This window comes from Eschrichtius robustus, chromosome 3 (genome assembly GCF_028021215.1).
Source record: "Eschrichtius robustus isolate mEscRob2 chromosome 3, mEscRob2.pri, whole genome shotgun sequence".
Classification (NCBI taxonomy): Eukaryota; Metazoa; Chordata; class Mammalia; order Artiodactyla; family Eschrichtiidae; genus Eschrichtius; species Eschrichtius robustus.
In genome coordinates this window covers 29981362-29997072 of record NC_090826.1, presented here as the reverse complement: position 1 = coordinate 29997072, position 15711 = coordinate 29981362, and the positions used below count along the sequence as shown (strand labels likewise).

The 15711-nt window shown below is 43.9% G+C and overlaps 1 protein-coding gene across 1 annotated transcript in view; it reads left to right on the top strand.

Moving 5' to 3' along the window:
* GRIK3 (glutamate ionotropic receptor kainate type subunit 3) overlaps positions 1 to 15711 on the top strand; it is a 228234-nt gene that overhangs the window by 130395 nt on the left and 82128 nt on the right. The window contains exon 2 of the mRNA XM_068537876.1: positions 9587 to 9763. Coding sequence (XP_068393977.1) covers positions 9587 to 9763 — 177 coding nt within the window. The remainder of the gene's footprint in view (positions 1 to 9586; positions 9764 to 15711) is intronic.

Genomic DNA, 15711 nt, shown 5'->3' with positions numbered 1-15711 from the left:
GGAGACACACAGACTCCTTGTCTTCTCTCCCTTGCCCAGGACCTCAGAAAGCCTATCCTTGGCACTTTTCCACTGGGCACTGCTTACCTTCTGTAAACCACCTATTCTGCCCAGTGGGGGAAGTCAGCCAGTGTGTCCCCCCATCTCCTCCTTCTGCTGAGATCAGGGCACAGAGAGGCCCAGAAGCAAGTCCCCAGGCACTGCCGGGGCCCTGAAGAGCTGGCTAAGGTGCAGTGGAAAGCAGAGCCTGGTTCTTCCAACCCACGGGCTACAGAGAGCCGCAGGGGCCCCGGCAGGGAGAAGAGAGAGCCCTGATCAGAACAGACAGGGAGGCGGCCCGGGAAGAGGCTGTTGGCAACAATCTCACTGATTAGCGTCTCAATCTCTACGACACCTTGGAAACTTCAGAAAAAGAACAAAGCAGACTGGAAAAGAAAGAACAGACTTAGGCCCCAGAGGACTGACGGTGCCTGGGCCTGGTGCTGGGAACGTGAATGTCTCCTGGGACTCGGCTGCCAGACAGATGGGTGGCGGCACGTTGCAGGCTTGGCCGGAGTCTGCCAGGCTCGGCCGGAGTCTGCCAGGCTCACCGCAGTCGGGGCTGGGCTGGCTGGGCTGCCTTTGCAAGGGCCAAATTCAAGAGCACAAAGTTGTTCAAGAGAAAGGAACATCTCAAGACTCCAGACCAGCCCTAGACAGTCATGAGGTCATGGGCTTAATCAGCGGACTCAGTCTTCTGCTTGCATCTGTCGTGGGACCTGTGCGCTGCAGGGTCTCTAGGGCCACTTGCCCAGAGGGAGTGTGTTTTGGGACAGCAGGGGCTGTGGGCGGTGCCTCCTTGCTCTTCATGATGAGACGTGGCAGGACAGCACCGTGTATTTGAGGTCACAGGCCACCGTAGGTCACCTGGGAGGCAGGGCAATGCCACCGTTTGGGCACATTTCCAGAGACAGAAGAAGCAATCTTAAAAATAAGGGCGTTTATGCTTAGGGCAGTCAGAATGTTTCTTGAAACATATGACATCATGTCACTGTAGAAGGAGCAGGAAGGAAATCGGTTCCGGCTGGCACAGCTAGTTCGAGCGCTCCTCCCCCACCCCCGGCCTTGGGTTTCGCTGTCTGTAGATGAGGTTAGTTCTGAGCGGTGGTTTTCATGCTGCGCCTGGTGGAGCCCTGGGGGTTACAGAGCCTTCTCGGGAGCTGTGGCATCCAGTCTTTAAGAGTCCAGATGATGGAAATGGGCTTGGGCAGTGGTGTGCTGGTAATCATGCTCTCCAGGGGAAAAAAAAAAATAAGCCCTCATTTGTAGCACCTGCTTCTTTCTGTGGTGTAAACATTCTCGTTGTGGCTGCTTTCAAGCTGCTAGTGGTTTAGTAACTCACTTTCACAACTCCTGAAAAGTTAACAGTTGGCACTAACAAGCTGGCTTTGGTTGCAGAAGAGAATTTACCACATAGTAGTTTTCACAACCTCTTTAACCTCCCTGGGCCTCCGTTTTTTCTTGTGTAAAATGGGGCAATAATCATTTCTGTCTAATGCGGCTGTAGAGGTGCTTGTAATAAATGAAGCAGGTGGAAAGCATTCAGCATCATCCCCAGCACATAATCAGTTGTGTTATTGTTATTATTATTATTGTTATTTGTTTTACCCATTGGGCTTACACTCAAGATTTTGTTGCAAGAAAATGATCCAACTGCACCTGTGCTCCACCCCGCTAACATCTTCTGGGACCCATCACACAGCACTCGCACGCACACACACACACACACACACACACACACACACACACACCATCCTATTTCCTCAGCAGCCCTGGTGTCTCTGCTCCATTTTATTAAAGCAGAAAGCAGTGACAATTATTTTCATAATGAACTAGCTCTTCAAATTAATGCCAATTACGCTATGCAATCATGATTAAGATTATGCATTAATCAACGGTGCCAACCTACTTATTAGCCTCTTTAAATAATGATCATGAAGAATGTATGGGAAGGGAGAGAATAGAGAGGAGCCAGTTGAATGGGGGAGCTGCTTCGAAGTGGGGCGGGGTGCTCTTTCCAGAAGCCAAGACCCAAAGCAGCGTTTCTTCCATGGGGCGGAGCCTGAATTAGAACCCCAGCCCATCAGACGCTGAGCTTCCAAAGCTCCCTGATCTATAGAGCCGCCTGCAAAAAAGAGAAAGGGGGTAAGAGGACCCAGAAGGGAGAGGGTAGAAGAACCCTCAAAGGTTTTTCAATGGATGAGGTTTGGTACCGCCCTTCCCTTCCTCCAAGAGAACTGAAAGGTAAGTGTGGTTGATACTCTCCCTGAAGCAACGTCACCTCTATCTTAGGTCAGGTCCCCCAGATGCAGAGCCTGAGTCAAGGATTCAGATACCTGGGTCGATAACAGGGAAGAGCGCTCTTTAGGAAAACCCTGTTGGGGAGTGAGCAAAGCAGGATAGGGAAGGGGACAGGGATGGACCAAGACGCAGCCTTGGGTAAGATCTGGTCTTCGTCCGATGCAAGGTGGGGCTCTTGGGAGGGGCTGTGGAACATACCTGCACCACCGAGTTATACCCACCCTGAGGCAAGAGGACCGCCCTTTTGAGCCCCAGTATCATTCAGTCATTGGCTACACACTGCCCCCCTGGGAAGAAGTGAGAATAGTTCTCTAGAGAGAAGGGCAGCCTGTGAATGGAACCAAGACTCAAACCCAAGTCTGCTACCTCCAGAACCCACTCTCTGAACCTCTGTACTGTATCTAAATATTTGCTGCCTGGGTGTCCCAATACATTCAAATTTGGGGGATCATCTTGCCCTTAATGTTCAAGTAAAATGACCCATCCTTGCCTGTGTTTGGGGGATAGAGATGGGGGAACAGCCTCTCTCCAGCAGCATCTCTGAGCTGCCCCAGGGCTTCTGGTTTCTCCTAATCACCTCTTGTTCCAACTTCCTTCTCTGCTGAATTTCCCATCCCCTCTCATCCCACCTCCTGCACCTCTTGTCCTCTTTCTACCCTGATTCACCCTGTGCTGGACTCTGCCCACCTTCCTTCACTGTCCCCAAAGAGCACAGGCTGGGCTCAGTTTTCTGTGACCAACTTTACTAAATGATGGGGCTCCTGTAAGGAAGGAGATGACAGCACACACAGATCAGGCTAACTGGGCACTAAGAACCAGACATCACTGTGTTAACGTGGCCCTTCCTGCCATGGCCTCACCCGCCTGTGGTCCTGGGATACATTGTCCTCTTCTTTGTCTCTTTTTGGGCCCACTTCCTGTCTACTCCCTTTCTCTTGGGCCCTTCTCTCCAATCCTCCCCACACAAAAATTCAACATACCATCTTTGTTTCTTTTGCGCAGCAATTCAGTACTATCATCATCTTATCTTCTCCATCCAGGCCCTAAGGTGTTTTCCCTCTGAGATAAAGGCTGCCCTTCCCCTGGAAGAGGGCACAGACTACAGCCCACTGGCCAAATCCAGCTCACCACCTGTTTTTGTAAATAAAACTTTATTGAAACATAGCCGCATCCATTGTTTACATATACTGCTTTCATGCTACACTGGAAGAGTCCATTAGACCTTTTGGCCCACAAAGCCAAAAATATTTACTATCTGCTCCTTTACAGAAAATGTTTGTCAACCCCTGCCCTAGAATGTAGACGCTCAGAATTTGTTTTGATTTTCTAAATAGCATTGTTTCACTCCTACTTTAATAACTGCCCTTTACTAAGTCCTCACCATGTCCCATGCATTTAGCTACATTGTTTTCTTTCTTCCTCGCAACAAACAACCCTTGGAAGTGTGTACCCCATTTTGCAGATGGAGAAACTGAGTCTCAGAGAGAGTAACTTCCTCCAGTGGTTAGAGCCAGGGTTTGGGCTGAGGCCTGACTGTCTCTGGAACCTGAGTTGGGAACAGCTGATTACCGCACATGCTGGTTATGGTCATCTATGGTCATCTGTTTATTGTCAGCTGAGTCCTCCTTGAGAGCAGAGGCCCAGGACTGACTTCTCTCATCCCAGCACCCAGTGACAAGTGGGCAGAGACCAGTGGGTATTCATGGGACTGAATTGTGTATCCTCTGGGCTTGGGTCTCAGTGGCTTGAGACCCCCTCTCTCCTCTCCTCCCCACCTGCCAAGGTCTGAGAGGCAAGCAAGGATGTGTGAAGCCCTAGGAAATGGCCCATTGTCCCATGACCTTTGACCCTCATTTGGGAGGGGGCTCTGTAATGACTAGATTTCTCCCCAGCCTTTCTTGGAAGAATTTTTTTTTGATGTTTACATTTTAAAATATTAAAAATAATACTTATTCATTGTAAATAATTTGGAAAAATCAAGAAACTACAAAGAGCAAGATTAAAAGTATCCATAAACCTCTTCTTCCCAGAGAAACTCACTGGTACCACGGTATAGATCCTTCCAGTCTTTTGTCTATAAATATAGTTATGTGCTTTTTATTTGATAAATAGGTTTCATACTGTAATATTATTTTGTTGCCTTTGGGGGCGGGCAGGATGAGCATTTCCTGTATCATTAAGTATGTTTTAAGAGCGTTTTTTAAAAGCTTTTTTCCTTATTACCAAAGCTCCGTGCAGAACATTTGTGGGGAAAAGCACTAAGCAAAAGCAGTCCATTATCTTTTTACTTTATAGAAAGAACCTTTGTTAACATTTTGGTGTACGCTCTTCTGGTATGTCCTTTTTGATTTTAATTGGAATTGCATTAAATTTGTAAATTAATTTGAGGAGAGCTGACATCTTTACAATATTGAGCCTTCCCTTCCAGGAGAAAGTTATGTCTCTCCATTTATTCAAGTCTTCTTTTATGTCCCCCAGTAAAGTTTTGTAGTTTTCTTGATATAAGAATAGCACATTTATTGTAAAGTATTTTATTTTTTTGTTGTTGCTTTTGTGAATAGGGTGTCTTTTTTCCCCTGTAATTCCTCACTGTTTATTGCTGATTTATAGGAAGGCTATACATTTTTCTATATATGTTTTATATGCTGGTCCCTTGATGAGCTTTCTGTTTACTTTCTACTAGGTTTTGATATGATTCTCTTGAGTTTTTAAGAGAATGGTAATAAGCATCTGCAAATAATTTTCTCTGACTGCACGACCACAATTTGTTATTTTTGCCTTATATACTGTGATTTTAAAGACTATTTTATTATGGAGGACGTCTGTCATATATACTTAGGGAGAACGGTATAATGAATCCCTGTGTACCCACCACCTGGCCCCAGCAATCAGCCACCCATGGCCTTTCCTGCCCTATCTGCATTCCCTTTACATCCACCCCTCCCATATTATTTTGAAGCAAATCCCAGGCACCATATCCTGCCATCCAATACCCTGACTGTTAATGCCTACAAGTTGTTCTGCCATATGGATGGGTTTTAATATATTGAGTAATCTGCTTTTGAACATCAAGTTGTTTCTATTTTTTTCAATATTATTTCAAGATACTATTTTAAGAATATCCTTATACATAAATGTTTATGTTACTCTAACTTTTTCTAAATTTGTATCCATAGAAATGGAATTACTGGATCATATGGTATTTTGATCACTTATTTTCCTTTAAACACATACACACAATCACATGATGGCTTTTCTGATTAGAAATATAACACGTGTTCCCTGCAGAACTTTTTGAAAATACAGAAAAAGCACAAAGAAGGAAATTCAAGTCACCCGTAATCCTCCCACTCAGAGAGACACCCTCTTAACATTTGGGGATGCAGTCTTCTCGTCTTGTTTTACGGATGTGCGCAGCATGTTTCTGCATCCCCACACAGACTCACATGCATGCACACTATGTGTTACAAACTGTAAGCCTGCTGGAATACCCACGGGGGTGGGAGAGCAGCAGATTTATTTGTTTACTTTTAAAAATATTCACTGTTTTTTTAAAAAAATTTAAAACAATTGAACAACCCGGATACCCATCAACTGGTGGTGAACGGGTAAATAAAATGTGGTACATCCATAGAAAGTAAAACTATTTAACAATAAAAAGAAATGATGTACTGATACGTGCTACAACATAGATGAGCCTCAGAAGCATTATGCTCAGTGAAAGAAGCCAGATGCAGAAGACCACACATTGCATGATTCCATTTAAATGAAGTGCCTGGAAAAGACAAATCTCTAGAAACAGAAAGTAAATTAGTGGTTGCCTGAGGCCAGAGGGTAGGGGGTGAAGACAATGATTGACTGTAAGTGGGCACCAGGGATCTTACTGGGGTGATGGAAATGTTCAATAGCTGGATTGTGGTGATGGTCACACAATTTAGTAAATTTACTAAAAATCATTGTACACTTAAAACGGTGAATTTTGTGAAATTTCTTCATGTAAATAATACCACAATGAAGTTGATTTATTTTTAAGAATAGAGGTTTATTTTGGGAAAATAAGCAGAAAGAACAAAATAAGAAATCTATTACATAGGACTGTTCACTTGTGTTGTTTTGAAATGGCTCCTCTTCTTTTGTCAATGATATGAATCCCTCCTCATCGTCCTTCTATTCTTCCTCTTCTAACGTGGGGTCACACTGCATCTCCTGCTTTACGACTTTTGTTTTTCACTTAAAAATATATCATGGATACTTCCCAATCATTAAATGTTTGCTATTATATGGGAATATATGACAAATTGCCATTTATTTACTGTTTCTCTGGTGTTGAGCATCTCTAGATCCGCCTCCTCACACATGATCTGCGTGCCCATCGTTGGAATCAATTCCTAGAAACCAAAGATATGAGCTCAAGGTGTGAGCCTTTTTAAGGCTTTTGATACATTTCTAATGGCCATCAAGGAAGGAGGGTGTACCGGTTCCCACTTCTACCAACAGTTAAGCAAATGTTTGTTTCCAAACACCCTCGGCAAAGCTGGGACAGGCAAAAATGGTATTTCACTATTGGTTTAAGTTGAGTTTATTTGACTATTAGAGTGGATGCACATTTCTTCATATGTGTTTGTTAATAGCTCCTTTGTATTATTTTTTTTTTCTTTTGTGAAATGCCCATCCTTGCCCTTTGCACATTTTTCTATTGGAGCATTTGTCTTTTTTAAGTGTTTTAACTGCTTTTTATAAAATAAGAACATCAACCTTTATACTGCTATATATGTTACCTATATTATTTCCAAGTTTGTTGTTTGCTATTTAATTCTGTTTATGGAAATTTTGAAATCTACACATTTTATATTATTTCTGTGGAGTTATAAATCTTTCTCCTATGGTTTCTGACTTTATTGGAATGCCTAGGAAGCCCTCCTCCACCTCAATATTGTATAATATTCACCTATATTGTCTTTTTAGGTAGTTTTGTAGAGTTATTTGCCCCCTTCCTTCCCTTACTTTCTTGCTATTTAATCTTTGCTCCATCTGGAAATTTTTTTTTTTTTGATATATAGCTTAAGATTGGAATCTAACTTAAATTTCTCCCAAATAATTGAATAATTGTCTCAGCACAATTAATGAATAATTCATCTTCAACCTTCTGATTGGAAATAGCCATCTTTATCATGTCTTAAATACTTATCTCGACTTGAATCTTTTTCTGTGGGCTTTTATCTCGTTCCATTGCCCTAACTGTTCTCATATACCATTAGGACATGGTTTTAATTATTTTGGCTTTATGATATATTTTAAATCTGGCAGTGCAAGTCATCTCTCATCTCTTTTTAGGCTGTCTCCTGTTTAATCTTCCAGATGTATTTTAGAGTCATTTTGTCAAGTTAAAAAAATATATATATATATATATATACACACACATATATATTCTTCTATGATTCTCATTGGAATTACATTAAGCTGAAAAAGCAATTTGGAGAAAAACTGACACCTTTACCCTTAACCCTACCTACCCAGGAACATGACATGCCTCCTCGTTTAAATCTCTTTTTATGTCTCTCACTTAAGGTGTTTTTGTCATTTTTAATATTGGAGTTGGTTCATGATTAGTTATTTACTATTTTGTTGATATTGTAAAGGAAATCCTTTTGCCATTAAGTTTTTACTGGTTGTTGCTGATTTAAAGAAGCACTTAATTTGTGCTAACTGGTCATTGAACTTGAGTCTCCTACTAGTTCTTACTAGTTTTCACGTTTAGGGATTATTTTAAGAGCTTTTAGGAAGACATTTATATCATTGGCAAATAAGAATTTTTTTCTTTCCAAGGGATGTGCCTCTAAATTCTTTTTCCTTCTTATTTCATTGGTTAATGGTGTGGTGTGACTCTACACACCTCCTCTTTTTTTTTCCTTTAATGAGAATGCCTCTAGTGTTTCACCATTAGTGATATTAAAGGCCAATTTGAGCTGAAGATGATTCAAGGAAGTATCTCTTCTAGAGCTAGATTATTAAGCATTCTTTTTTTTTTTTAACATCTTTATTGGAGTATAATTGCTTTACACTGTTGTGTTAGTTTCTGCTGTATAACAAAGTGAATCAACTATACGTACACATATATCCCCATATCCCCTCATTCTTGCATCTCCCTCCCACCCTCCCTATCCCATCCCTCTAGGTGGTAACAAAGCCCCAAGCTCATCGCCATGTGCTATGCGGCTGCTTCCCACTAGCTATCTATTTTACATTTGGTAGTGTGTATATTTCCATGCCACTCTCTCACTTCATCCCAGCTTACCCTTCCCCCTCCCCGTGTCCTCAAGTCCATTCTCTACATCTGCATCTGTATTCCTGTCCTGCCCCTAGGTTCTTCAGAACCTTTTTTTTTTTTAGATTCCACATGTATGTGTTAGCATACGGTATTTGTTTTTCTCTTTCTGACTTACTTCACTCTGTATGACAGACTCTAGGTCCATCCACCTCACTACAAATAACTCAGTTTAATTTCTTTTTAATGGCTGAGTGATATTCCATTGTATATATGTGCTACATCTTCTTTATCCATTCATCTGTCGATGGACACTTAGGTTGCTTCCATGTCCTGGCTATTGTAAATAGAGCTGCAATGAACATTGTGGTACATGACTCTTTTTGAATTATGGTTTTCTCAGGGTATATGCCCAGTAGTGGGATTGCTGGGTTACATGGTAGTTCTATTTTTAGTTTTTTAAGGAACCTCCATACTGTTCTCCATAGTGGCTGTATCAATTTACCTTCCCACCAAATTTTATCAAATGCCTTCCTGCATTTTGTGAGTTGATCATATCTTTTTCCCTTTGAACTATTGATGTGATGGAATGATATTCATAGATGTCTTTATATTGAACCACCCTTATACTCCTGGAATACAACTCTGTGGTCATGGCATGTTATCCTTGTAATAATATTCTGGTAGATTCTACTTGCCAGCACTGTATTGAGAATTTTCATAGCAATATTCATAAGTTGGTCATTTTATTTGGGCTCTGTTTGTCAGTCTCTGTTATTAGGAATTTGCTAGCTGAGTGAAATGAACTGGGAGGTTTTCATATTTCTTATGCTCCAACACAATTTCTACGTATGGGGATAATCTGGCATATTATTGAACATTTGGGGGAAGAATCTTGCCCATAAAACCTTCTGAACCAAGCGTCTTTCTTGGCAGCCCTCCTCCTTCCCCAGCACACACTATTTTACCCATCTCTCGCAGGAGGAATCTTTGAGTATGCAGATGGCCCCAACGCCCAGATCATGAACGCCGAGGAGCACGCCTTTCGATTTTCTGCCAACATCATCAACAGGAACAGGACACTGCTGCCCAACACAACCTTGACCTACGACATCCAGAGGATTCACTTCCACGACAGCTTCGAGGCCACCAAGAAGGGTGAGTGGGCCGCCCCCACTGCTCTCTTTCTGGCCTTGGGAGGGGTAAGGCTGTGTTTGCTGTCCAAGGTCCTTAAAATGTGCCAAAGCTCTGGTTGGGTTTGGGGCCTAGAGCCTTTTCTGCCTGGTTTCAGGACCAGCCTCTGGCGCAGTCCCGCTTAGGTCGTGTCATCTCTCAGGAGCGGCAGTTTGTCCATCAGGAGTTTCCAGGCCACAAGCAAAGGCCGTGAGGGAATGAGGGGGCCTTGGGAAGGGGTGGGGTATGAGGGGTGGGGTCCTGAGATGGGTAAGGAGGCCAGCCCAGGTCTCCAAATCCTCTGAACCAAAGCCAGCACTTTCAAACTTAGTTTTTCTTTCATTGAAACCCTGCCCAGTATATCAGTATTTAAAATATACATAAAACAGATTATGTAGAAGTTCAAATATGCAACACTTACTTGCCATAAAAAGACTTACTAAAACTAAAAACAGCTGCTGCTATGAGTACAACAATTTGACCCCAGTTGTGGATGATACTTGAAGTCTGACATTGGCCTCAGCATTCAGTACGTTTCCATATTTTTTTTTTTGGCTGCATAATAACAAGAAAACCATAATTCACAAAAATAATTGTAGTAAATCCAATCAAATAGTTTTCCCCATACCTGAATTTTAAGAAATCAAAAATAAAATATTGGGCTGTGTTCTTTCGCATTAGTGACACGTTTACAATAAACTCCAATGACTGCACAGAAAGGACTGAAGATTATTCTAAGATCCTCACTAAAAAAACAAGGTAACTTGTCAATACCTGAATGAGCTAGCAGGTTCCAGTGTGGCATATAGCACATTTGAGTATACCAGTATGCTCTTTTGTTGCTGTCTTTAAAAATATCATTCATATATATGTGTAATTGGAATTTAACTTAAAGTCTGGAAATAACTTCCATAGAACCCTAGAGTTCCATGGAACTCCATTAAAAAAAAACCCTCAGACCTAAGGAATCTCATTCCCAGGGTCATCCTTCCTATCATATGCTATCATAGCCCCTTGCTTCTCTTCTTCAAGGCCCTTATCACAATTTGTAATTAAATAATTGTGTGTATTTAATGTCTTTCTCCTCCTCTCCAACACAGCTGAGAGGAAGGCTCCTTCTTCTTAACTGATATAGCCCTGGCACCTAAAAGACTGGTATATATTAAGTGTTCAATGAAATGACCATTGAATGAATCAATGAATGAGTAGTGTGAGGATGGGGCCTGGGAGGCTGAGCATCATTGCCCAGAATCCTTGTCAGCTGAGCTGACAGCATTATCCATGCATCTTGGGGAGACAGGCCCATACACAAGATCCCCTTGGTCTTTCTAAGGGGTTCCCAGTGGCTAATCAAGGTCTCCTGGGCTCTCAGGTACAGACCTGCCAAGGTGCTGCCTGCTGCCATCTCTGTCTTCCAAAACCCCATTGCGGGTCAACACCTCAGTATAGAAAGGCAGAGTAGCATGGGCCTGGAGCCAGACATCCTGGAACTGCACTCTGTCCATTCTGATATTAGTTGTGTGACCTTGCACAAAACACCTAGTGCCTCAGCTTTTTTTCGTCTACAAAATGGGCACACTTCTGTGAAGTGCGTAGGACAGTGTCTGGCACATATGAAGTACCATTGGACTTGCTCTTATTACATTGGCTGCCTTGCTCTCCACTCCCTGAGCCATCAGGTCACGGGCCTCACACCTTCAGGCACTTTCCCACTGCGGGTCCCTGCCTCGCCCGCCCTGCTTCTCCTTGCCTTGTGTGCTGAAGGTCTGGGGTTTCCTGGCATGGAACACAGCTGTCACTGACATTTTAGAGGCCACTGCCTCAGGGCCAACCTGCACACAAGCTAGAGGCACCCCACCCTGCTAGCCTTGTAGAGTGGTCCTTTGCCCATCACTCCATCCCTCCTCTGCCCGTGCTGGCGTGCGCTCCTCCCTGCCCACATCCTCCTGGCTCTTTCCCAGCATGCACTGCGGCCATCACTGTGGGGTCAGGTCTCCATCTCCCCTCTGAGAGTCCACGCTGGCACCCTCTGCCCAGCCTTGTCCAGCTAGGAAATGACTGACCTCAATCAAAACTGCTCAGTGAAAAGGTCAAGACACAGAACAAATGCCCGGAGACGGAACAGAGAGGCCCGCGTGGACGCCACCCCGCTAAGGGCTGAGTTGTGTCTTCTGTCCCTTTTGTCTAAAATTCACTAAAGGAATAGATGACTCTTGAGTGGCGCACATGCCACTCAGCACAGGGACCTTGCCCAGCAGTGAGCCCGGGACAGAGCCTCAGAGCCTGCTGAGACACTTCCTCCAGCAGGGGCTCACAGTCCCACACTATGTGGAGTTGCCTGGCGGCGGGTGAGTAGACCCGAGACAGAAACACTCAGCTCTGGAAGTCCAGCCAGATGGGTCCAAGTGACCAAAGCCACAGCCCCTCCCCATTCTACAGCAGGTCACGTGCTTTGTTTGTTGGAGGGCCTACCTAGTCCAGCACTGACGTGACCCTCCAGCCACATCTGTGCCACTGGCTCCCTCAGTCTCTGGGTTCTAGCCATCCCTGCCGTCCTCAGGTGCCGTGCTTCCTCCCACCTCAGGGCTTTTGCACATGCTGTTCCCTCTGCTTATAATTCCCTTTCCCCATCCCACCTCTTTCTCTAAAGAACTCCTCCTTCTCCTCCCAGCCTTCTGGTCCTCGGAGGAGCCCTCCACAAGTTCCTGGACAAGGTCAGGTCTCCCTGCTTCCATCTTATAACACTCTGGACCTTTTTTTCACATCCCTGACCCCTGGTGGTGTGGGTGTGGGTGTGGGTGTGTGGGTATAATTATGTGATTATCGTCCATCTCTCCCGCTAGATTGCACATCCCTTTGCCTCCTCACTACCGTTCTGTAGAATCACGGTTCTGACTGCTGGTGTCATACACCAGTTTTGCCTGTTTTTGAACTTTACACGAATAGAATACCAATGTGTACTTTTGTGAGTCTTGCTTCTTTCACCCTACAGTAGATCGGTAAGATTCATCTATGTGGTTGGACGTAACAGTAGTCTCTTGTTCTTCATTGTTGTGTAGTGTTCCATTATATGAATAGACCACAGTTTTTAAAAATCAAATTTACTGTTGAGCATTTGAGTTGCTTCCATTTAAGGCCACAGAGTAGTTCTGCTATGAAAATTCTCATCGATGTCTTTTGGCGCACAAACATGCACGTTTTTCGTTGGATACATACCTAGGAGTGGAAATGTGAGGTCATCCAATGTGCATATGTTCAGCCTAACAGTTTTCCAAAGTTGCTGTACCAGTTGGCACTCCCCCCAGTAATGCAAGACAGTAGTAGTTGCTCCACATCTTTGCTAACTCGTGGTAAAATCCGTTTTATTTTCGGTGGTTTATGTGGCGGATGTCTCACTGTGGTTTTATTTTGTTATTTCCCTGATGACCAGAGATATTGAGCATCTTTTCAGATGCTAATAGATCATTTGGAGCTACCCTTTCTTGGAGTGCCTTTTGGAGGCTTTCAACCACTTTTGAAAATTGAGTTGCTTGTCATTTTCGTATTGATTTGTATGAGTCGTTTATATATTCTGGATACGTGTCCTTTGCTGGATATACGTATTGCATATATCTGTTACAGATGAGCTTGCCTTTTCACTCTCTTGGTAGTATCTTTTGAGGAGCAAAGTTTTTCATTTAAAGGAGTCCAATTTATCAATATTTTCCATTATGGCTAATGCCTTTTGTGTTCTGTTTTTGTCTATCCTAAGGTCATAAAGATATTCTCCTGTGTTCTCTTCTGGAAGCTCTATTGTTTTATCTTTCATAGTTAACTCTATGATCTATCTCAAATTGATTTTCTGGGTCAGGTGGGAGGTAGGAGGTGAGGTTTATTTTCTCTACACAATGCTGGTGGAAGTGAAAACTGGTTCAATTTCTCAGGAGAACTGTTTGGAAGTATCTACTGAAGCGAAATGTATGTCTGGAAGGTTGTTCCTAGCCACTTTCTTGATAATAGCCAAAAGCTGGAAATAAATGAAAGGTCCATCAACAGAAGAATAGATAGGTGGGGGGTACAGTTATACAATGGAATTGAATCAGCAATAAAAACAGAACCAGCTCTTGCTACGCACACCATCACAGATGAGGCTCACAGACATATTGTTGAGTGAATGAACAGTGGTCGCCTCTGGAAGAGGGATATGAACTGGAAGAGGGAAGACGGAACCTTCTTAAGTGTTGGAAGTGTTCTATGTTTTGATCTAAGTAGTAGTTACATGAGTTCAGTTATATGTAAAAATTCATAAAAGTCTGTGCTTAAAATTAACGCACTTTACTGAATTGCATTATATCTCAATAAAAAAATGTAAGTGGCTTCTCTCTACTGTCACTCTCCCTTAATGTCCTTTTGATAATATACCTAAGACAGACCCCTGCTGTGGTTAGAAGCACCCCTGTCTGACCCTGGAGGCGTTTCTGCTGTTGGGTCATGCTCCCCACTGGGGACCCTCCATCCCTTGGGGAACCCCATGTTCTGTGATCTTTATTTTTTCTTTCGATCTTTGGTTTTTAAAAATGTATTCCTCGGGAGTATCATTAGGACTCGTCCAGAGGGGTGAACTTGGGCTTCATTCTAATTAACCCAGTGATAATTCATTTTCCCTAGGCAGAGGTTCTCATCACAGCTGGATCCAGCCACCTCGGGCCATGTGGGTTGAGGGGATGCAGAGGCACGGAGCCTGGCACCACCTGCCCTGCCAGCTCTGGTTGTATTAGTCCTTTCCTCCACATGAGGCCCAGGAGGCCTTTCCCCATTAACAGGGACTTTCACTTATTGTCTTTAGTTTTAAATGTTTTGTGGAAAATTAAAAGATCAGTGACTTCCAGGCAGTGCCTGAGCCAACAACCCAGAGAACGTCTGTGTTTTCTTCCAAGCCTGACCGGAGTGGGCCTGGAATCGACCCAGCCCTCCCCAGGCTCCTCTGCCTTCACTTATTCTCTGGGCTGCTCAATTCCTTTTAAGACACACATTGATCGGGATAATTTTTGCTATAACTACAATTGCCATGCAAAGGGGGTGGGGGGGGGAGCTGCATTCAGGCTGTGGACTCCTGCAATGACTGTGAACCACTGAGTTACTATAAAATGACCAGAAAATGGATTCAAAACTGAAGCCACAAATAATGTAATTACCGCTGTGTGTGCTCAGGGCTGCCAGAACAAGAGTTGGCTACTGCCCTGGAAACACCTGGAGATAAAGCTGCTGCGGCTGCTGCTGCTATAACCCTACCCTGGTCCCTTTGGGGCAGCAGTGTCCTTCCAGGCTGGAAGCTCCTCAGAGGGTGGAAGGAACATGGAAGGGACAGGAAAAGGGATGTGGAGAGAGGCCGTGGAGAAGACATAGGTGAAGGGCAGGGCTGACGCCTCCTGCCACCCAGCAGTGAGATCTAATCATTGCGTCTCTGGGAGAATGAACCCCAGTGTGGTCATCAGGATCATATCACACTGTCGTCGCCACTATCAAAACCAATGCAGTATCACCACAGTTACTGTTATCACTGTCAGCCATGGTATCACCTCCGCTCTTCACATCAGCACCAGCGTCATCACCCCTCCTATCGTCATCAGAATCACTGCAGTGACAGCAGCCTCTTCATCATCACCAATCTCATCAGTACCAGCAACATCACCACCATTCCTGCTTCCCTCATCCCTGTCACAGTCATGGCGTTAACATCATCGTGACCGATCTTATCAATACCATCAAAATTGTAATCAACCCCATTCACATCCTTGCCAACATCACCATCACTGTCATGGCATCAGCATCTTCATCATCACCTCTCATCACCACCAACATCATCACCACCCTTACTGTTATCACCATCAACATCGTTGTCACCTCCTTCTCATCAGCACTTACATCACCATCATCATTCCTACCGGCATCAT